This window comes from Cydia splendana, chromosome 13, assembly GCF_910591565.1.
Source record: "Cydia splendana chromosome 13, ilCydSple1.2, whole genome shotgun sequence".
NCBI classification, from domain to species: Eukaryota; Metazoa; Arthropoda; class Insecta; order Lepidoptera; family Tortricidae; genus Cydia; species Cydia splendana.
The window spans coordinates 581,881-605,364 of record NC_085972.1 but is presented as its reverse complement, the minus strand read 5'-3'; the positions used below and the strand labels follow the sequence as shown (position 1 = coordinate 605,364).

Genomic DNA, 23,484 nt, shown 5'->3' with positions numbered 1-23,484 from the left:
CTCTAAATCGTCTCAAGATCTTGTGATTATCTCGAAATCCGAATAGGCCTGAATGTTAGATGCATAATTATGATACTTTATAATATTTTTAAGCAGCATGGGTACGGTTACAGATGTCATCTCCATACAAATTATAACCTTAAAACGCAAAATCTCGCAAAATAGTACTGAGATGACATATCTGTCACCGTACGCATGCTGTTTGAAAAATACCTATAATGTTCATGTCAAGTTTGATGTTATTTCTAGAGGTCGTTTTAAAATTATTGTATGGCGGTGGCTATGCTATTAAGACTTAAAAAAATATTACTGTAACGTGTCATATCACAGAGTGCAGTAGGTAATAGACGTGAGAAAATGCGACTAGGCGGTATTAAGAGAAGCGAGGACAAAAACAACCTTAAATGAGTGGCTTATGGTCTAATATTGAATGTCTCATCATCTATAAATTCTAAAGCAGTAATATAAAATACATTAAACAGATTTTTTTGTTATTGACCCAAATAACCGTAAATTACATTATGGTGGACGCAAATGTTAATATTAAATAAGAGCAATGTGGGACAGGCCGTCTATAAGGGAAGACCGTCTACTGGCTCTTTCGTCGCTTTTAACTTTTGCGTTTATACGCATACTCCACTCACAGAAGATCGGTAGAACAGATGGAGTGAAGCTGTTCCTTTCTGACTACGTGTACGAATACGAGAGTTCTTGCTCTATGACGGTCTTCCCAACCAAAAATGTTATATGCCGGTCTTCTCCACATTGGCCTTAATATTAATAAGTCTAATATCTTGATTCGTATTTGACCAATGACAAGAATCTTTGTAATGTAACCACTGTCGCCAGTTAAGGTAATATTCCAATTACAACAGCGATGCTGCAAGAAAAATTAATTAGTACATCGTCATTCAACTTGGCAGCAAAGCGTTCTGCACCAGCGCTGCGCTGCAATTTTACTTTTAAGCGCCACTTGCATCATCCTACTATCCCGGGATTAACCGGTTAAACCGTTAACGCAGTGTCAAATTGTACTGGTAACCATGATAACTCCAGGTTTAACCGGTTAACCCCGGGTTAGTGAATGGTACAAGTGGCCTTAAGACTCTTAAAAAATCTTAACCTTTATGAAACACTTCTCAATGTATAAATATTAATATATAGCATTGTCAGTCTTCGCCCTGCTCCACCTCGCCTAGCCGCGCGCCTCGCACGCCAGCTCTATGGTGGACTTGAGCTCCAGTATGAAGGGCCCCTCCTGCCCCGGGTGGTATGTCGACGGCATTATGACGTACCGACCCGCCGGGAGGACTGGCAACTCCAACACTACGAAACCGGATCTGCAAACAAGAAGATCAATTTAAAAAGAAGACTTCTTAATAACGCCAAAAATTAAGACCAAAATGCTTTAACCTCGTAAGAACCACCATATAAAGTTTTCAAATTTTTAATTTGTACCTTATTCTATTAGTAAATTAGAACGAATTTCGTTTTTTTTTAATAAGCAATGAAGTAAAAGAAATGCTACTTTATTTGGTTTATGAAAGGTTCAAATTAGATTGCACGAATATGTACATTGTAATGATTTAGTCTCAGGAGGTTAAAACTAAAACATTTATGGCCTAATTGCAAGACCTTCAATATGCCTTTTTTGAGACCAAGAAATAGCAAACCAGGATTTTAAACGACGACGACAAATTATCGAAATAATCAAGACTTTTTTAAACCCAGAAAATAAAAGCTAAGTAAAGATCTTCAAAAAATATGGGTTTCTGAAGATCAAGTTTATAGACCACCTCTCCTAACGACTGGTAACTCTAACACTACGAAGCCAGATCTGTGGAATTTACAAATTAAGAAAGGGGGTTTCAACTATTTCTTGTTATTATTCAGCCCTGTTAGTGTGTTGTGTTCAACCCCGGCTCGTACCAATGAGTTTGTCGGAACTTGTGTACGAAATATCATTTGACATTTACCAGTCGCTTTTCGGTGAAGGAAAACATCGTGAGGAAACCGGACTATAAGGTCTACTTTACCCTCAGGGTTAGAAGGTCAGATGGCAGTCGCTTTCGTAAAAACGAGTGTCTACGCCAATTCTTGGGATTAGATGCCAAGCGGACCCCAGGGTCCCATGAGCCGTGGCAAAATGCCGGGACAACGCGAGGAAGATGATGATGATTCAGCCCTGTTAGAAGACCACATTAATACGGCGCATAAGAAGTAATTTTAAACTAAAATACACGACAAAATTCACCAACGCCATCTTTGATAACTTAAAACTTATCAAAGAAGCCTCACTTGTCAAATCAGTGTCTGTAAACAAAACCTTTACAGTAAAAAACCTATCCCGTAGTTTTTTTAAGCCGGTTTTTTCCTAAATAAGTTTTTCTTTTCGCAAATTTTTCACAGCTACATTATTACTTTATTACATATTCTTTCTTTTATTTTGACTTTGTAGACCAATTTTCTTTTATTTCTTACCTGTAAGCGCCCGAGGACTCTTTGACGAAGGGCGCTGTAACGTTGGGGTCACTGATGGACTCGACCCTCGCGTCCATACCCATCTGGTACTGCTTGGGACCCTTTAGTTGCGCCACTACACGACACGGCACTCTGCTCTCTGGCACGGTGATGTAGATCCTGGCAAGACGATAGACTATTATTTTTTTTAATGTACAGATTTTCAGAGATTCCAGAAGCTTAAAATGCATTATTTTTAGATTGTTTAACTGGTTCGTTTTTAGGGTTCCGTACCCAAAAGGGTAAAAACGGGACCCTATTACTAAGAGTCCGCTGTCCGTCTGTACGTCTGTCTGTCACCAGGCTGTAACTCGAGAACCGTGATAGCTAGACAGTTGAAATTTACACGGATAATGTCTTAGAGAATATAACCAACGGAGTGGTAATTAACAGGCGTCCCCCTCTGTCGAAAATAGGCGGCCAATGGTCAACGACATGTCAACCACATGTATGGACTGACGTTTATCTGACATGGCTATGTTTACGTTACGTATACATTTGATGTGCCCCTCCCCCGCAAAAAACGGCAGACTATTTTGTACCGAAAATTATAGGTATGGCGTCTCCGTTGGTTATATCCTCTAAGGATAATGTATTTAATATGTTGCCGCTATAACAAAAAATACTAAAAACAAAATAAAATAAATATTTAAGTGGGGCTCCCATACAACAAACGTGATTTTTTGCGTAATGGTACGGAACCCTTCGTGCGCGAGTCCGACTCGCACTTGGCCGGTTTTTTAATTAAAGAGCCTTAGCGCCGGTTGCAGTAAACCGTCAGCAAACGTCATCGTATTTCCTTAACATTTGCGTGTATGTAAATTTAACAGTTCTCTATGAAATGACAGCTGCCCCCACCCTGTTGAACTTTGTGCAGCAAATTCTGGTGCAACTCTTTCAACTTTGAATAATAAGCAGAGGGTGGAATTGCTCATGGCAAAAATCAAACGTCAATAGAGTTGGAACGTTGAAGTTTATCGACTATCGAATAAACTGAAATTATATTAACCTAGCGTATCTTTATTTATTTATTAACAAAACTAAACCTCAAATCCATAAGCAAACAATAATATACTTCATATGAACATTACGGAATAACATTTAAATAAAAGACAATATAAAACGATAATTTTAAAAACTACTTAACTTAGTACTGCATTATTAAAACTAGTCAACTAGCTAATCAAAGAGGTTAATTGTTAAAGTCAGAAATGTAATAGGTGACTGAACTTATCGATAGCTGAAAAAGTCGATAAAATTCAACGTTCCAACTCTATTGACGTTTGATTTTTGCTATGAGCAATTCCGCACTCTGATAATAAGTATCCCACGACATAAGAATTAAAATGTGAAAGGAAAGTGTTACTTCGGGTTGTTCTTGTAAGTGTCACGATGGTTCTCACAGCCGCCGGCGCTCCGCCCCACCCACTCGCCTGAGATCTGAAATTATATAGTAAATTAAAAAAGATAATTAATAAGACAATCCATACTATCCATACTAATATTATAAAGGCAAAAGTGTGTCTGTCTGTCTGTCTGTTACCTCTTCACGCTTAAGCCGCTGAACCGATTTAGTTGAAATTTGGTATAGAGATAGTTCGAGTCCCGGGGAAGGGTATACACCCACTTGCCAGAATTTCATTTGCCATAATTTAATTTGCCATAATAGTCAACAGCCATTATATTGTTTCCCATAATTACATATGCAATACTTATTGTTTACTATATTAGTCACGTGCCAGAAACTTTGTTTCCCATAAAATCAATTTCAATAATATCATTTGTCATCATCATTGTAAGCCATAATTATCACTAGCCATAATATATTTTTTTTACAGAAACCAAATGCTACTAGAAAAATGGGTTAGGTTAGGTTTGAACTGCGACCCTTACAGAAAAGTAATGCTATTGGAAAAGTAGGTTAGGTTAGGTTTGAACTGCGACCCTTACAGAAAAGAAATGCTATCAGAAAAGTGGGTTAGGTTAGGTTTGAATTGAGACCCTTACAGAAAAGAAATACTACTGGAAAAGTGGGTTAGGTGAGGTTAAATATTCTATTAAATAATATTATTACAATTAATAATATGGACAATAACACGTATGGCACTCGTACGTTCTGGAATCTAATAATCGGGTAAACAAAGAGTATGTCACATCATTTTTATGGTAAACAAACAATTCGGGCAAATGAAATTCGGGCAAATAAAATTCGGGCATATGAGTATTATTTTATATAATTTTCGGACAAACAATAGACAACCCCGGGGAAGGACATAGGATAGTTTTTATGTCGGAAATCATCCCTGAAGAGAGTGCAAAGGGGGGTGGAATTGAAAGAGTTAATTAATTGCCTAATAATTGAAGTAAGCAATGCGCGAATTGAATGATTGCTATTAGCATTATCCAGGCGCTATACCTACTTTAGCTGCTGTCACTAATTCCACGCAGACGAAGTCGCGGGCAAAAACTAGTATAATAATATAGGTATTTTAAGATTTCCCTCTGTCTAAAAAATGACAATTTGTGAAGTCATTTTGCCATAGAACATTTTTGAATTCTAAGTAATTTTACGGGTTATGGTTACTTACTGTTTTAGTATGCCGATAGCTCTCCAACTTTTCCATCGAAATCGGGCAAGTCGCATAGGCCCGTAACGTGTAGTATATCGTCCGTGACTTCTCGTACTGTGAGACGACTAGCGTGTATTTGTCGGCGCTGGTTTCGCCGACGATGATCTTGCAGAGGTAGTGGGGGCTGTTGATGCGGACGCCGTCGATGTGGGGGGGAGGCTCGTCTGAAATAAGATATTTAATAAAAAAAATAAAGGACCAGTAGGTACTTAACTAACCAACCATCTTAGTCCTAATGTCTTCGCAATAAGGCCAGGCGTGGCTCACTCCGCGATTAAAAGTACATCCGTTCCACACCAATTTTGGGGAAAGCCATAAGCCGCGCGTGGCGCTGTCGCCACCTAGCGGCCACATCTGTGCTGACCGTAACCGTATTGTTAGAGAGTGAGTCTTCTGTACCTAGTACTATTATTTATTCTGTGATAAGGCCTAGAGTCGGACCAAGAATCTCTATGACATTTGCAATGACGTGGCAATGTCATCCTTAATGTAAAATTTATATGAAAACATGACGTTTAAAATTACCTTCCCTCACCTATGTTCAAAACGGTGCAGCCGCAGAGTTAGCTTAGACTGATTCTACCAATTACAAGTTATTTTGCTTGCGGTAACTTGATATTCAAAACAGTGAATGAACAAAAATATCTCAAGAAATCATACCCTACACTCGGCCGTCCTGATAATGTAACTGTCATCAAACTGCACAACGGGACTTAATCGCGTATTTAAGTTTTAAGATTTACCTCCGACGTTTCGAGGACGGCGTTGTCCCCGTGGTCTCGGAGAAGACTGGCTCAAGTTGACATCAACATCTTCTAGCCGCGCGAGTTTTTCGAACTACCCGCACTTGGTCTTGTTTATCAGTTTGAACGTTTTGCGCACTAGGGATGTCACTCTGTCGACACACAACACTAACGATATTCGATTTATCGACTGTCGATATTCGTTTCCGCTTACATTTACTAATGACTGGATTCCATGTGGATGAGATCTTAAAACCCTCGTCCCGATTAAAATTGCAATGTTTTTTGATTTCAATGGCTTCCCGCACTTTTCTACTGTAGAAATGGCGATCCGTGGAGAGGATTTTAGGGTTATGCAGCTCAATCCAGTGGTTTGGTCCTGACTCCAGCAAATGCTCAGCCACCGCAGACTTGTTGACCTGACGATTTTTGACAGCTGCGATATGTTCCTTAACTCTTTCTGCTATGGTGCGCTTAGTTTCTCCGATATAGGAACTACCACAACTGCAATCTATTTTATAAACGCCAGGTGACTGGAACGGAATAACGTCCTTCGGTGACCTTAGGCTCCCTGCTACTTTGGATAAAGGTGTGTACACCGTCTTTATAGAGTACTTTCCAAGTACTGTGCCAACTTTATCCGTTACCCCTTTTACATACGGCAAGTGCGGGTAGTTCGAAAAACTCGCGCGGCTAGAAGATGTTGATGTCAACTTGAGCCAGTCTTCTCCGAGACCACGGGGACAACGCCGTCCTCGAAACGTCGGAGGTAAATCTTAAAACTTAAATACGCGATTAAGTCCCGTTGTGCAGTTTGATAATGTTTAATAATCGTGAAAGTTTAAATCAGTGTAATGTAACTGTCCTCAGACACGCTTCCTTAAGTTTCAAAGCAATACTAATAGATGGCGCTGATATCAATAGTATCAATGCACCTTTATTTTTTAAAGGTTTGCAACGCTTGTTTGAGGAGGTTAACTTTTTGTTTTTTTCTGTTAGTACTTACATGGATAATAAATTCGTTTCCCATTATTCTTATAAACCAACAACGTGATATACTCCTTATTGTCCCTAAAATCGTCAATCTGCGTGATGTGCCGGGTTAGCAACAACCACACGGCCCCCTTGCCGTGCACGTGGAGAGAGAATTGAGGGTTCTCTCCGATGTTGTATGCGTCTTTCACTGGGCCGTTGCCGGCATCCCATTTTCTGGAAAAAGTGACCCAATTTTAAATAAAAAAAAACTGAGATTGATATTCGAAAAATCTCAATATCGCGAAGTCTGTCCAATACATCCCGTATTGGACAGACTTCGCGATATTGAGATTTTTCGAATATCAATCTCAGTGTCATATTGATCTGCTAGTGCAGATCTGCTAGAACATGACAGTTCATTCATGTTCCTAGTAGTGTAACTACTGTAAACATTAGTTATTGAATTTGGGTGAATCAATTATTTTGCCATGGTTACGTCTCCTGGGTCACACTTTGAAACTATGGTTTAATAGCACCAAATAAGAATTTAGCTTGGTTATTCAGGGACCATTGCACCAAACAGACTATTATGTGGTAAAATACTTACTGATGTATGCAATATGTGTACTCGAACATATCCGGGTTCCAATTGAGATAGAAAACGTCGAAAAAGTTCAAAATACTCGCGTAGTCTATCCAAAACACCCCATTATCATATTGCGCCGCACTGTCAGGGTCGTAGTTGAGCTGTGATCGTAGGTCGTGGGTCCAGTGGTGGGTGTCGAGCTCGGAATAGTTTCCACGCCAGCGGAGGTGGGACCAGGGGTTTTTGAGTTTTAAGAGTTTCACGCCCTGGAATTTTGAATTACGATTTCTTTTAGATTTGTAATATAATGACTCAAGGGACAGAAATAAAAAGTTTGATATAAAAAAATTGTAAGACTTACAAAAATCAACACATCGATATAAAAGACTACAGTTGTCTCTTGAGTCCCCCTAGTTCAGCATATTTATATATCGTGCTAGATTTAGCAATTTTACAGCAAGGTTTAACTTTAAACACGCTGTAGTCAACAAAAATAACTCCACAACTGTTTGAGTTAAGTTAACCTATAAATACTTACATTAGCGATTCTGACATCCAGTACGGCGTACGCATGTGCGGGTACAAGCCCCGTTCGTTCGCCGTCCGCGTCACTTAAAGTGCCTGTGGCCGCTGTTACCAGTACCTAAACAAATGAAAATATAAGCCAAAAAATACGGTTAAACTCACGTAATAAAATTTTAGTCACTCGCGCGACATGTATGTTTTATGACATGTATTTTTTGGCTTGAGTTAGTATGACTGACGACAGTTTAAATTCAATGAAGGGAAGTATCCTTGCTATCAAGTCCAAATCCATTTTTAGCAGCTGTCCGATTGGCAGCGATAGCTTATGCGCCACAAACGACAGTATCGCTGACTTTTACTGCCAACGACAACTTTTTATCTAGAATGCAAAGACAATCTCGCTCATGTATTCATTTCTGGTCTATAGACTAGGCCAGATAGATTGATAGACGATAATTGCAAATCAAAATACATTTTCGCAGCAATTATGGCCGTCCTCTTTTCTTAAATTTTCTGGCCCCCCTTGAAGAAAGTTTGCCCACCACTGGCCAATGTAATTACTTCGCTCTTAAGAAATACATACTTTTAAAATCATTTGTCACAAGTCATGTAGAATCAAGGTCAAAATCGTAGGGAATTAACAAAATTCAGAGAATGCGTAGGTACCTCGCCTCGCTGCAGTCTCGTCCGTATGATCTCATAGAGGGCGTCACTGTTGAAATCCGGCTCGCTGCGGATCGCACACCGCTCCGGGATCCAGCCGGTCAGTGCGTGCAGATCTATATTCTGTGAGAAATATAACTCATTGGGTTATACAAGTAGGTTAGACACTTGTACTATTGTTCTGTGTTAAAGCACTTAAATCCTGGACGCTTCGGGCCTTCGGCCCTACGCGGATACGAATTTTAAGTTTTTGTTTGACGCAACCAATGTTTGGCTGGTAGAGAAGGCATTAAGTGCGCCTTTTGTAAAAGTTTATAGTGTGCAATAATGTTTAAATAAATAAATAACTGATGCAAGCATCAATACATAACCTACTTGATACTATGACTGTTATTTTGAAAGCGTAGGTACGTATGTAATGGGTGCTATGGGAAGCGCTTTGCAATGTCTCTTGGGTCACTATTGAGGAATAATGTAATAGTACATACCTATTAACTTAACTATCACACGGAAATCGGCAGTGAGGAAATCCTTACAACATTTTTCTACAATACTCGTTGTCTCTTGGGTCACGAAAGTCTCAACAAAGACATCCCCACAATTTTTTTAGCATTAACAAATTTTCATAGACAACCGCTAATTTGTTTGTTTTTGTGTCTTAATCAATTTCTAGTGTTCTTATTTTATAGGTATCCTAATATTCTTGCAAATAAACTCATCTGCAATTATCGAAATCCGTTCACGTTTATTTTTGCTTGCAAAAATCCGTCCAAACAAACAAACTTTCACAGCTATAATATGTAAGTATGATAGATATACTGGGTCAAGCAAATCTTGTCAGTAGCAAACGGCGGCAAATTTGAAAAATCGCGGTTTAGCAACACTGTGTTCGAATAATTCGAAAATCGCGTGTCATCTGTGTTTGATCTGTGGAATGTGGATCGTGATCAATCAATCAATCAAAAATATACTTTATTCATGTAGGCCTAGCAACAAGCTCTTATGAATCGTAATTAATCTTAATCTAATTATCAGAGCAATTTATTGATGTTAATATTATTCCATAATAAAATTGGATTATTATACATATCAAATTTAACACTAAGAATTTCACAAAAGAATCGTCAAACATTAAAAAGATTGTATAAAAAAATACTAGTCTAGAATTTCTAGAATAAAATCTAAATGTCAAAAAAAAGCATAAGTAACAAAAGAAGTAGATAGTATTACTTACATCGGAATATCCATTTCCTCATCAATAATCAAATGTACCTAATAAATAAATAATCATTTCGAATAACAATTAATCCCACGTTGTAATATCATTCATGTAGTCTTGTGTGGTATAATAAGCTTTAGAAATAAGTTTACGCTTTACATAATTCTTAAATTTATTAATAGATAATTCAGTAATATGGTTTGGAAGTTTATTATAAAATCTTACACAATTACCCATGAATGATTTTTTAATTTTATGGAGCCGAGTGAAGGGCACTGCGAGCTTATGTTTATTTCTAGTATTAATATTATGAATTTCACAATTTTTCCTAAAATTTACAATATTTTTATGTACATACAGAATATTCTCATAAATGTATTGACAGTGCACTGTCATTATGTCAATTTCCTTAAATTTATCTCTAAGTGAGTCTCTATGGTTCATTTTGTATATTGCTCGAATAGCCCTCTTCTGCAGAACAAAAATGGTATTTATCTCTGAAGCACCGCCCCACAGTAAAATACCATATGCCATAATGCTATGGAAGTAACTAAAATATACTAATCGAGCTGTTTTCACGTCAGTTAACTGACGGATTTTGCTCACTGCAAAAGCTGCAGAGCTCAGTCTATTCGAAAGAGTAGCAATATGGGGACCCCACTGGAGTTTAGAATCTAAAGTTATACCAAGAAAAACTGTACTATCAACTAATTCCAATTCCTCATCCTTCACAATGACACTTGTTTGCACATGCCTTACGTTACTACTAGTGACAAACTTAATACATTTAGTCTTTTTCTCATTTAACAATAAATTATTAACATTGAACCAATTTACTACTTTTGAAATGGCATTGTTTACATCATTGTAAGCTTGTTGCTGTCGTTTGACTTTGAAAATAAGTGAGGTGTCGTCTGCAAACAATACTATATCATGGTGGGTCTTAACAAGGAATGGCAAGTCATTTATGTAGATAAGGAACAGGAAAGGCCCCAATATTGACCCCTGTGGTACACCCATAGAGACCAATGACCCAGGTGATTGCTGTCCATTCACATCGACCCTTTGTATTCTACCATTTAAGTAGGACTTAAGTAAATTCAGTGCCGATCCTCTAACTCCGTAATAATGAAGTTTCCTGATTAATGTTTCATGACAAACACAGTCGAAGGCCTTAGATAAATCACAGAAGACACCTAAAGCATCTCGTGACTCCTCCCAGGCATCGAAAATATGCTTAATTAGCTCAACACCGGCATCGGTTGTTGAGCGACCCCGTGTAAAACCAAACTGCTTATTATGCATCAAATTATTAACGTTAAAATGTCGTACTAATTGAGAAAGAACTAATTTTTCAAAAATCTTGCTAAATGTTGGTAGCACAGATATCGGTCTAAAGTTAGTGGGGTCAGAGCTGCTACCAGATTTAAATAAAGGAATTACTTTACTATGTTTCATTAGATCAGGAAACTCGCCGCAATCAACACTGTTGTTAAATATAACTACCAAGTCAGGCGCTACAATTTCAACTAAGGATTTGACAGCATGGACAGAGACTCCCCAGAGGTCATTAGTTTTTTTGACATTAATTGATTTAAACGCCTTTATTACATCTGAGGTACAAACATGTTCAAAATGAAGGTCTCCACAACACTCTGGAGCGTTATGTTTTAATAATGTAACAGCAGATGAGGGTGATGAATTTAAATCCTTAGTTGTGGATACTGGTACCTCGGTGAAAAATTTTTCAAATTCTGTAGCTACTTCTAAATTGGAATCTATAATTTTGTTATCAATGTTTAGTTTAAGCTCTTTAATTGTGTGTTTAGAGCGACCAGTCTCCACATTTATAACTTTCCAGGTTGCTTTAACAATGTCGGAACTACTTTTTATTTTCTGACTTAAATAATTTCGCTTAGCTATATGACAATCTACTTTAAACTTCTTCGAATACTCCTTCACATGTTCTTTAAATTCATCACTCTGATTAAACCGCCGTTCCTCATATAAGGCATACAGTTCACGTCTTCTTTGATGTAAGTCCGCAGTAGCCCACTCACTAAAAACTGATGCACCACTAACTACGACCGATTTTGAGGTGAATATCGCATTATAATGATCCATAAAAGTGTGAAAGAATGAATTATACATACTATTAGGACTCATATCGGAAGACAAAAGGGTAGCGCCTGAACTAAACTTAGCTTCATTCTTTCCACGCGGTCCGAGGTTACTGGTACAAAAGTTATTTGTTTTCTCATGGTATTTTTCCTTAATGCCTCAAATACCATTAATTGACCTAAGTGGTCTGATTCTAAATTGCTGATAACTTTTTTAGCAATAGGAAAAATATCTGTGAAAATATTATCTATACAGGTTGCACTAGTAGCAGTCACTCTAGTGGGCTCCATAAACATGTGGTTGAGATTACAAGATTTAAAAAGATTCAATAATCTACAAGACATTGTTGAATTTTCCATAATATTTACATTAAAGTCGCCGCATATAAGCAATTTCTTACTAGAAGATGATATTTTAAGTAGGGCAGATTCCATTATGTTTTCAAATAATTCAAAATTACTTAATGGCGGCCTATACACACAGACAACAATAAATTGCTCTAATTCTACTGCACTTAGTTCTATAGTCCGTTCAACAGACATGGATACAATGTCCTTACGTTCCTTAAATTTTAACTGACTATTTAATATAATTAATGACCCACCATGTATGGAACTAAGTCTGGTGAACGAACTTCCCGCCTGGTGATTATTAAATTGGGGCATTAATTCATTATTATTTAACCAATGTTCAGTAAGACATAAAATATCAATATTAAAATCATTCAAAAAAAGTTCTATCTGTAAATTTTTTCCTCTAATACATTGAATATTTTGATGCACCAGGTGGATATACTTTCCATGTTTGCAGTATTTTTCATTATATTTATTTAAAACTAAATTGCCAGAGACAGAATCTTTTGTCTTAACACCTAGTTTAAATCTATTAAATCATTGGTTATGACTGGAACCAATTCCATGTTCATACTGGGCTGCTCAATAGGAGCAGAATTGTCTGCCAAATTCTTGGCAGAAATGTCAAGTAAATATGATAGCGATAAAGCTATTTGTCTTTTGTAAAATCAAATAACAGCTATCATCTTGTTTGTTTACATTCTGAATCGTTTCTATTTCAAGAAATATTTCTGCAGTGTCACCATTAAATACCAATATAGGTATTAAATTTAATAAGATTGTGTATGACTTTAAGCAAAGCTAAGGTGCTTACAATGCCTACAGTGCCAACTGAGAAATCTAATAAAATATTAAAATCCAGTAGGACATCTACCTGCGGAAGCAATGATTTTATTCATACATTCTTGTTTAACGGCACAGTCCGCTTCTAATTTTATTATGAGATTTTCAAATTTGTTAATCATTTTTATTCACATCGATTTTACACCGCTTTTTAAACTGTCCGTCCATACCTATTAATAACAATTTCAAACATTTTCAATAAACCGCGAGTGACAATTTGAATTGACGTACGTAGGGCGCGCTCAGCGGGAAAAAAAGTTTTGGGTCGATGTACATTGTACATTGCTGCTTTTCTTAGCGCAATACTACTCTTTGAGTGTTGCCCTACTTTAGTTTGCTTTACATTGCTACTGACAAGATTTGCTTGACCCACTATATGTACTCACACTATTGGACCCAGGGAAGTCATATCCACCCATGACCTTCATGTAAGCCTTCTCAAGTAGCGACACCCAGAATTCATTCTTATTGCTCGAGTACGAACACAACAGGCGGCCGTAACGGCTGTATGGTAATCGATCGTCGATAATGATCTGAAAACAAATCATTATTAGGTATAGTAGACTATATTGTCAGCACAATATTTTTTCAAATCTACCGCCTTATTCTACTGGGATCTCTCCGTCGGGATAAGATGGTCCTAATATTAACACTATACCTACTTAATTTTTTTTTAAATTCGCAGAAGTAAGCTTGTGGCTCCAAATCAAGCCCTTTTTGCGTTAAAATTTTGAAGTAAATTATAAATATTGACCTGATAGAAATTGAGCCTGATAAAAACTGCACGCTTACTGTGGAGTTCTTCCTAATGCTAAAAAAAACTGAGTATATTTTTTATCTCGAATTCTAATTATTAATTCAGGTGAGTGTATAAGTTTTATGAAGCTGACCAACTTAATAATACATACATCCTAATTATACGAACTAACCTTTCTCCTAACTCCGTTAAGATGTAACTTGACCATGTACTTCCCAAACGGGTTGTACACAGGATCCTTGTTCTTATTCTTCGGATAAATGATGGATGTTATGATTTTCTTGTTGAACCGTTTCTCGTAGAGGGCGCTGACGGCGAGGGAGGCCACAAATGAACAGTCTGACACTATCTGGAAAAGTCAAGGACAAAATATAAAACAATGATACTATCATAAATAACTACCCCGAACTTGATAATCTGGTCCACCATAAGTAAACTTATTGTTTTATTCCAGCGCCCAGAGGTCAAACTCACTAGCTTATTTGCAAGATGATTGTACCAAAAATAATTTCTATTACACTTTGCATTCCGTTTCACGAATGATGACACTTTCTTTTCTAACACTCGGCCATCCTCCCTAAAAACCTGTCCTCTAACTATTTGTCTATGATTAGTACACTTTTGCCATGATTGTAGTTTTATTTATATATTTTTATAAAACTTACGGTTTGTTTAATACTGAAGCAGTCAACATGATCGCCGACTATCATCTTGGGGTCAGAGCAAATCTCGTGCGGTCGCACCCAGCGTTCGAACTCGCTGGCTTGCTTGGACGACAGCTTTAGCTCGCTCGCTCGGTCTTCGAAGGGAATTGCGTACTGGAACCTGTAAAACAAAAAAGAAAGTAGTGGCAAGCACGGGCGTACCCAGAGGGAGAGTTTTGAGGGTTCCAACACCGAAATATTCAAAATGTTACATGAATATTAGTAGCATTTAAGTGTTGACCTTTGCTGCAGCTGTCACCTAATACTCGTTCGCGGTGAGCTGCAGTCAAAGTTTGCGTCAGTCAGGTAACGCATGTGGCTCCTGTCCTGTTAAAGCTCCACATTATAGAGCGAAACAAGTCGAGCAATTTTCAAGTTATACAATGTAAATGTTCCGCTTTAATATATGTAGTAAGAATCAAATGGAAAGCTATGGAGGAGGTCTACGTCAAAGGACGAGTTGAAGTTATAGTTATGAAACCGAATTAATATATACTGTGTACCAACCTACCAACTGACTTCAATAATAAAGGCTAATTACAATATGTTTACTACATATACATTGTACCTAAAAAAACCTCACCTTTCTGAAAGATCAATATCCATGAACGGCAGAAAGCAGTTGTTGTTTATATTTGATGTCTGCCTCAGAACCTCCTTCTCCTCGTTAGAGTAGATCTGCTTACCACTCACTTTTAAGTGAACACTCTGTTCTCTTTGGAGCTGGGCTTTGTTTGGTGCTGAAAACATGTAGCTAAATCAATACAAAAAACAGCCAATTATGCTACTATTGTAAAAAATATTGAATACTGTGCACAAAAAAGCCAAGGTTCAAGCTGGACCTAATAAATTACCTACATAATATACAAGACAACTTTTAACCCTTTTTTCACAAATATTTCATTGTTACGCCATAATTAGGTTAACATTGCATGGAGTATTATTTCATATTAAGTATAATAAGAATTTGACGAAATTAACTTAAACCCTAAATGTATTATCAATTACTGTATGGTCCGTTCATCGACCATAAGTGGTATTATAGTATTGTGATACTTACGCGGCCTCTTTGGGTCGTTTAGCGACATGGCTCCTATTTTGTTGATCCCTTTCAACTCCTCAGCTCGATCCAGTGCCTGTCTCGCCAAATTCTTTACTTTAGTCTGTATGTCTGGGTCACTTGATTTCTGAAATCATTATCATTGATAATTGTAAACTATCGTTTTTTTATACAACTCATAAAGTTAATAATAGTATTATTTGTCTGTTATTAATCTTATTAGTATATTATTATAGCACACAACATAAATGATATTGATAAAACACTAAATTGAGATTTCAATGAATTACTTTTGTTGTTTTTTATTTTTGAAACTTTCTATAATACTAGTATTTTTTTTATTTACAATCTTAATGTAAAATTCATATGATAAAACATGACATCTTTATAGTTTATAACAATTTAATTTCTTTCAAGAATAAGAATAATTGGTACTACAAGTTGGTTTTGCCACTGATGATTCGAAAGTGCTATGTCTACATGAATTCCTTCAATCTTGGATTAGTCACATTTACTTACTATAGTAACTGCCAGCTCCACAGCCTGTGTGTACAACTGCAGCGCCAGATCCTCAAGTCCAGCTTCATCCGCATCCAGAGCCTGCTGCAGGAGGAAGTAGCATTGCTGCAGCCCTCGCTCACACTCTGCTTGCTGTGCATTGTCTGAAATAAGGCTCATGAGATGACACCAAGTTTTGTAGCTTAATATAAAACAGTGAAAACATGATTTAATAAAGCAGTCTTATTTTAAACTACTTTAAACCGATGAGATAAGAGATAATCATCTCGTAACGGGTTAACACTTTCCAACTGAAAAGTTGAGATTAGCTTAAAAATTAATTCTATTAACATGTGTTAACATTCACATTTAACTGTAATCAACTCTCAGGATCATATCAGACTGGGTGTATAGGGTTTAAAAATAATATTGAATATTTGACACATGTTACAAGCTTTATGGAGAAAGTGTTTCATAAATCTTAAACATAGCAAAATAACAAATAGAACACATTTCTATTGATTACTCTGTGTATCTAGGACCTTACATTTGTTAAGTAATAAGAATGCAAAAAATCTAATTACATTATTTGTATGATCTCTAGTAGTAGGTAATTAAGTACCTATATTGATGTTATAAGAGTAGCATGTAAATAATTTAAGAAAGTTATGTACCTACTCTCATATTAATTCGGAGAATAAAACTATTATTACCAACTATTAAAATTATACCAATTTGCAGTACCTAAATGAACAGTCCTATGAAAATCTTAGGCCAGATAACGGTTCACAGACCGTTCTTAAATCAATAAAAATCACTCCGACACTCATACTTGCGTGAGTCATCAACACACAATGCATGGTCCAATGATATTGACAAAAAACGCACTGGATTTAAACCTGTGTTAATTCATAAAATATACACCTGCGTGTTAATTACCTTTTTGTTCCTGCAGGAGGGTAGCTCTCTGAAGGTATTGTCGTACTTTATCACGTAGTTCTGTTTGCCGTTCTGGAGGAACTTGATCGCGAACTCTATCCAATAGTCTCGCTGCTGTTCTGTAACATTCTACCGCTTTATCTATCTGTCCTGCTTGATCGAATGTAACAGCAAGCGATGCTGCCTCCGTAGCGTTTACAAAATCACTCATTTTATCTATATCAGCATCTGCAGTCTTAATTTAATGTTATAAATTGAAATGCATCCTCAGCTTGACCCACAAAAACAATTATTTGACAGTTTTGACACTGACGGCTTTGAGACGTCTTTCGAAACGATATTAAACTTTGCACATATTATAATTTCCCGAGTTTGTTCTTTCCTAATAGTGCTAATAGTAAAGTCTCTCAGCCACTCTCAGCTTAATTAAAATCTTCTTCTTCAACCTAGCGTTTTCCCGGCCTAGCTTAGTTAACATAATGCGAGAAAATTCCTAGCCAAGTTTTTTTGTGGCATACATTGCGCAACATCGTGACAACAAAATTTGTACTGTCTGTGGTAGCGCTGCCTCTGTCAGTGTCAAAACAAATTGCAACCAAAATTCCAATACCAGGTCATTTTTTTGAGGAGTAGCGCGTTGAGTGAGTGGTTCGTTTTTAGGTTATATTTCCTTAAATAAAACAACTTTCCTTGTTTACTAATCAGGTGGTGGTATATTTAAATATAATACTGTAGGTTAATCCTATAGGCGTTTAGATGGATGGTAACGAGAAGGAGAAGCCTCCAGACGAGGCTGATAATGACATGAACTGGGAGATAGTCTCACGTAAACGTAACTTGGATTTGTCACCGACCAAGCTGGAGCCTTCTCCTAAAAAAATTGTAATCGACCCGTCAGAGGTCGCCAATCAATCGGGTAATACAATTAATACAGTGGAGTCGAACAACAGTATTGTGGTTGAGTTAAACAAAAATGATCCAGCCGAGACAAGTCAAATTAATACAGTTGATTTACACAAAAATAATTCAGATGAGTTCAACCCACATTTATACAAACACCCCAGTCTAGACAGCAAACACCGAGAGTACAATGCCGAAGATGATGGACCATTTATAGTTCATGTCTCTAGAGAGTCTGCACCATCTTCCAATGCCTCTCTAAAACCCATCAATGTAGGCCTTTTGCTTACTCAAGCAAATGTTCATAATATCCAGAAAGAAGGTGGTATTAAATCAGTAGGTCGCAACAGAGTAGCAGTAACTTTCTCCACAGCAGCTGATGCAAATAGTTTCCTAAAACACCCGCTACTAGACAAACATAAGTTTATAGCTGATATTCCTTCATACCATGTGTCGCGTATGGGAGTTGTGCGAGGAGTTCCTTCGGATTGGTCGATGGAGGAGTTAGTCAACGGCACAAACCTCAAAGAAGGTAAAGGAAAAATCCTTAAGGCTCGACGACTGCAACAAAGGGTGACAAAAGATGATGGCTCCTCATCCTGGGTACCAACCCAGTCAGTGGTGGTTACTTTTGAAGGGCAATCTTTACCATCAAAAATCTTCGCATACTACACCTCACTAGTTGTAGAAGTGTATCAACTGCCAATTATTCAATGTAGGAAGTGCCTTAGGTTCGGACATATTCAAACACAGTGCCGGTCTGATGCCAGATGCTATAAGTGTGCACAAAAACACCCCGGTGATGGATGCAATGTAGCTCCAGAACATGTGACATGTATATTTTGTTCCGGCAGACACTTTGCTACAGAAAAAGTATGCAATGAATATGGTCGACAAAAGGCCATTAAACTTGCCATGTCTGAACAGAATATCTCATACGCAGAAGCAGCAGCACAGTTCTCAGCGGTTCGCAGGCCATATTCAGATGTAGCAAGAGTCATGTTTGAGCCGGTTACAGACTCTTCACGATCTTCCCAGTCCCCATGCCACCCTGATACTTTCATGCCAACCCCTCCGCCCACCACTTCATATCGTAAGACCGTATATCGAGCGCCCCGGACGAGGGTCTCCCTCTCCCCCGGTTATGATAGAGTAGCTCACAACAATATTGTCCGAACTCCCCCACCTCAACTGCCCAATGGCCAAGCTCTGAAAGATTCTTCTGCTTACAATAGAATCACTCCTAATGAAGACCTAATGGAGCTCTGTCTAAAATTCTTGACAAACATAATCGCTAAGTGGAGCGATTGCCTACCAGACGACGTTGCACCCTTAATGATCACACTCGCGGAAAGACTTACATTCCATAACGGCCCCCCCGGTCACATTTCTTCAGTGGAATAGTCGAAGCATTATACCAAAGAAACCTGACCTTATTCAGCTCATCAACAATCATGCTGTGACTGTTGCGGCCATTTCGGAGACATGGTTACGCCCAGGCTCCTTTTTCAGAGTGCCGGGCTTCTCATGTCTCCGGGAAGACCGCAATGATGGACGCGCCGGATGTGCGTTGTTCATCAAACGCGGTTACCCTTTCGCCCAAATTTCTATTCCCCCTCATTCGGATGGGATTAATGCCGTAGCTGCCAAGGTTATGGGCATTAATTTCATCTCTATATACATTCCCCATCCTGAAGTAGTTGATATATATGAATTAAAATCTATTCTCAAATCGGTTCCACCTCCTCTTATGATTTTAGGGGACTTCAATTGTCACAATATGTCATGGGGGTCATACCATTCGGATGCATTTTCATCAGCCCTGTTGGATTTATTCGATGAAATCAATGTGGGAGTTATTAATGACGGTACTCCCACGCATCGGGTATACCCAGGACAGAACCCCCAGTCAGTCCTCGATCTATCTGTGTGTTCTCCTAGTTTGTCTTCTTTATTATCCTGGAGGGTATTACGCCAGTCGTTCGGCAGTGACCATTTCCCAATTATTATCACGAAGCCTTCTTCTATTCTTCCAATTCCGTCCCCTGAACCTCTTTTAAAACACAAAATTCAATCAGCAGACTGGCCCAATTACGCATTATTTGTAGAGGAAAGTATGAAAGAGTGGGACACGAGCGAAATGGGTCAAGATGAAAAATATTTAAAATTTAAAAATGTGTTAATAGAGTCCGCCGATAAATTTATACCAAAAAAGAAACCTGCTAGACTTAAAATCCCTTCACCCCCGTGGTGGAACGCAGACTGTACGGCAGCCGTTAAGGAAAGGGATGCCGCTGAAAAAACTTTTAACAATTCCGGAAATTTAGATGATTACATTTCTTTTAAAAAAATCTCGGCACGTACAAAGCGCTTCCTAGCAAAGGCTAAAAAGGGGGGATGGAAGGGATTCTGTGAGAGCTTATCTCCTAGAACCCCTCCATCACTTGTATGGCGGAACATAAAGAGGTTCAGGGGTTCATTTCATCCAGAGTCTATGCCCACCACAGATGCTCCTTGGCTGGCCGACTTTGCAGATAGACTTGCCCCGTCAACTGTCCCTGAAGCATCCTGCTTGTTACTTCCCCCGCTGTCAGGCACCTTGAGCTCACTGGACATGCCTTTCTCATATTCAGAACTCAGTCTAGTGCTTAGTGGATTGAGAAATACTACACCTGGAGAGGATGGCATACCATACTGTTTCCTGTCTAAGCTCAATTCATCTTCACAGGAGTATCTGCTCGGTATTCTAAACCATGCCTTTGACACGGGAGAGATCCCAGTTGACTGGAAGACCCAAGTTATTATCCCAATCCTAAAACCGTCTAAAAACCCAGACGAAGCTAGCTCATATCGCCCGATTGCTCTTTCCGCGACAATGGGAAAGATATTAGAGCATCTGGTTAAAAATAGATTGGAATGGTTTGTGGAAAACAAGGGTATTCTAGCTGACACGCAGTTTGGCTTCCGAAAGGGTCGTAGTACAATGGACAGCTTAAATATCTTAGCAACTGATATCCGACTAACCCTTTCAAAAAACGAATATCTGCTGGGATGTTTTCTAGATATCTCTGCGGCCTACGACAATGTCCTTCTTCCGGTGCTCAGGGCAAAAATGCTACATCTGAGCATTCCCGCGAAGATTGTACATATTGTCACCAAATTGTTCATGGGTAGGTCAATTAAAATTAGGAATGGTAATTCCTATTACCCACCTCGAACTTTGTGGCGTGGTCTCCCGCAAGGATCGGTACTCAGCCCCCTGCTTTACAGTATCTACACCTACGACTTGGAGCAATCTGTCCTATCCTTCTGTAATATCTTGCAGTATGCTGATGACCTAGTCTTATACACCTCAGCAAAGTCAATGGACAAAGCCACTGCTAGTCTTAATACAGCTTTGGGTTACCTCAAGGATTGGCTTGATGAACATGGTTTGACCCTATCGCCAACAAAAAGCTGTGTAGTGACTTTCAGTCGCAGAAGGACCATGCCTGACGCAGATGTCCGTTATGGTGGTGTGATGATTCCAAATAAAGAGTCAGTAAAATTTCTAGGTGTTATTTTAGATCATAAAATGTCTGGCACCTCACACCACAAATATGTACTGGGTAAATGTGAGAAAAATATTAATATTCTTCGAGCATTGTCGGGTGTCTGGTGGGGTTCCCATCCTTATTGCCAGAAGCTACTATACAATGCCATCATACGTAGCCATATAGACTATGGGGCATTTTTAATGGAACCCTGTAATAAGGATGGTCTAGATAAATTAGATCTTATACAGGCTAAATGTTTAAGGATCATACTAGGTGCTATGCTTCCCTCTCCCAAAAATGGCATGCAGGTGGAAGGTGTTGAACCGCCGTTGGCTCTACGCAGACAATACCTCGCCGACAGGTTCTTGATCAAAGCCAGCTCTTACAACAACCACTTGCTGCTCCCACGCTTGCAGGCGCTGGCACTGGAGGTCACTGAAAGTAGATATTGGACATATAAAGCCTTTCCCAGAATAGTAATTTCTTTTTCAAAATTAATTAATATCCACCCCACTTTATATCAATCTGGTGCTAACCCATTATTTGAAGTGGCGTTTGAGACCCTAATTTACTCACCAAAGGTCATATTAGACATAGGAATTTTCAAAGATGATCCAGGAGCAAACAATAAATTTAATAAATTTTTAGATAAATGGCAAGATTACTTACCGGTTTTTACTGACGCTTCTAAGGTGGATCCTGCAAGATGTGTGGGAGCAGCGGTGTGGATTCCACGGTACAATATCGTCCTTCCATTTAAATGTCCTCCTCAAGCGTCCATTTTCACAGGTGAGGCAGTTGCTATTCTTGAGGCTGTCAAATATGCAGACACACATAACATTAAAAAAACAATTATCTTTTCTGACAGTAGGAGTTGCCTGCAGGCAATAGTAGGCAATCAATTAAAATTTAAAGCCAAATTTCCTTTGATTCTTGAAATTAAAGCTGTGCTACGTAGGTGTGAATCGAGGGGCCTACATATTGTTCTCGGATGGGTTCCAAGCCACTGTGGTATTAGAGGCAATGAGGTGGCTGATATATGGGCAAAACGGGCGATTGAGATTGGTTCACTAAAACGGGAAACTTACAGTACTGACCTGTTGAGTTGTGCACTATCTGATATGTTTAATACATGGCAGAGGCAATGGGATATCTCTAGATTGGAGACTGGTAAACATTATGGCTGTGTACAACCTCGAATTACTCGAAAACCATGGTTCTATCGATTCCGTACTTCTCCAAAGTGGGTAATATCCACCATTTGCCGTTTACGCTTAGGCAAAGTATGTACTCCGTTATTTCTGGCTATGATTGGTGTCCGTGCGAACTCATTGTGTGAATGTGGGTTGGATGAGGGCAACTTGGACCACATCTTCTTTGCTTGTACAAAATGTAGCTACTCACTATACGATGTACTACCCGAAAATGTTCCACGACCTATATGCTTTAGCTCGCTTCTTTGCCACATGGATACTAAGCTAACTTCTATTCTAATTAAATATTTACAAACAAATAACATAAAACTCTAAATATTGTCTTATCTCTTCTAATTTAATGCGTATAATTCATGTCAATCTATACTCGTTTTATTCTAAACTCTATATTTCTATATTATATATATCGTTTTCTTCTCTTCCACTTCCTTCATGTTGGCACTACTAACGTTCTGTCATTCGCTTCCCGCTTTTTTGCTAATCGTTGTATTCGTCATGTGTTTGTCTGTGATGTTCATAACAATTATTTGTTTTTAGGTTTCCCCGACTACATCCTCCCAAAAATGCAAAATTATTATACCGAACATTCTCCTCACGTGTGAAAGTCAACACCGACATTGGCAAATCCACCCTGTGCAAAATTCCAGGGAGTAAGCCAAAAAAAAAAAAAAAAAAAAAAAAAAAAAAAAAAATTCCAA

At 38.3% G+C, this 23,484-nt stretch overlaps 1 protein-coding gene across 1 annotated transcript; it reads right to left on the bottom strand.

Moving 5' to 3' along the window:
* Positions 1–301: 301 nt before the first annotated feature.
* On the bottom strand, positions 302–17,417 carry LOC134796345 (calpain-7-like). Its single transcript, XM_063768498.1, has 15 exons — positions 17,137–17,417; positions 16,219–16,361; positions 15,700–15,826; positions 15,223–15,379; positions 14,601–14,760; positions 14,108–14,284; positions 13,565–13,711; positions 8,646–8,765; positions 7,993–8,097; positions 7,476–7,720; positions 6,900–7,102; positions 5,109–5,314; positions 3,887–3,960; positions 2,482–2,640; positions 302–1,340 (listed from the first exon to the last, which is right to left on the bottom strand). The coding sequence occupies exons 1-15, from the start codon at positions 17,345–17,347 to the stop codon at positions 1,196–1,198; spliced, it is 2,379 nt and encodes a 792-aa protein (XP_063624568.1). The 5' UTR covers positions 17,348–17,417; the 3' UTR covers positions 302–1,195.
* Positions 17,418–23,484: the final 6,067 nt, after the last annotated feature.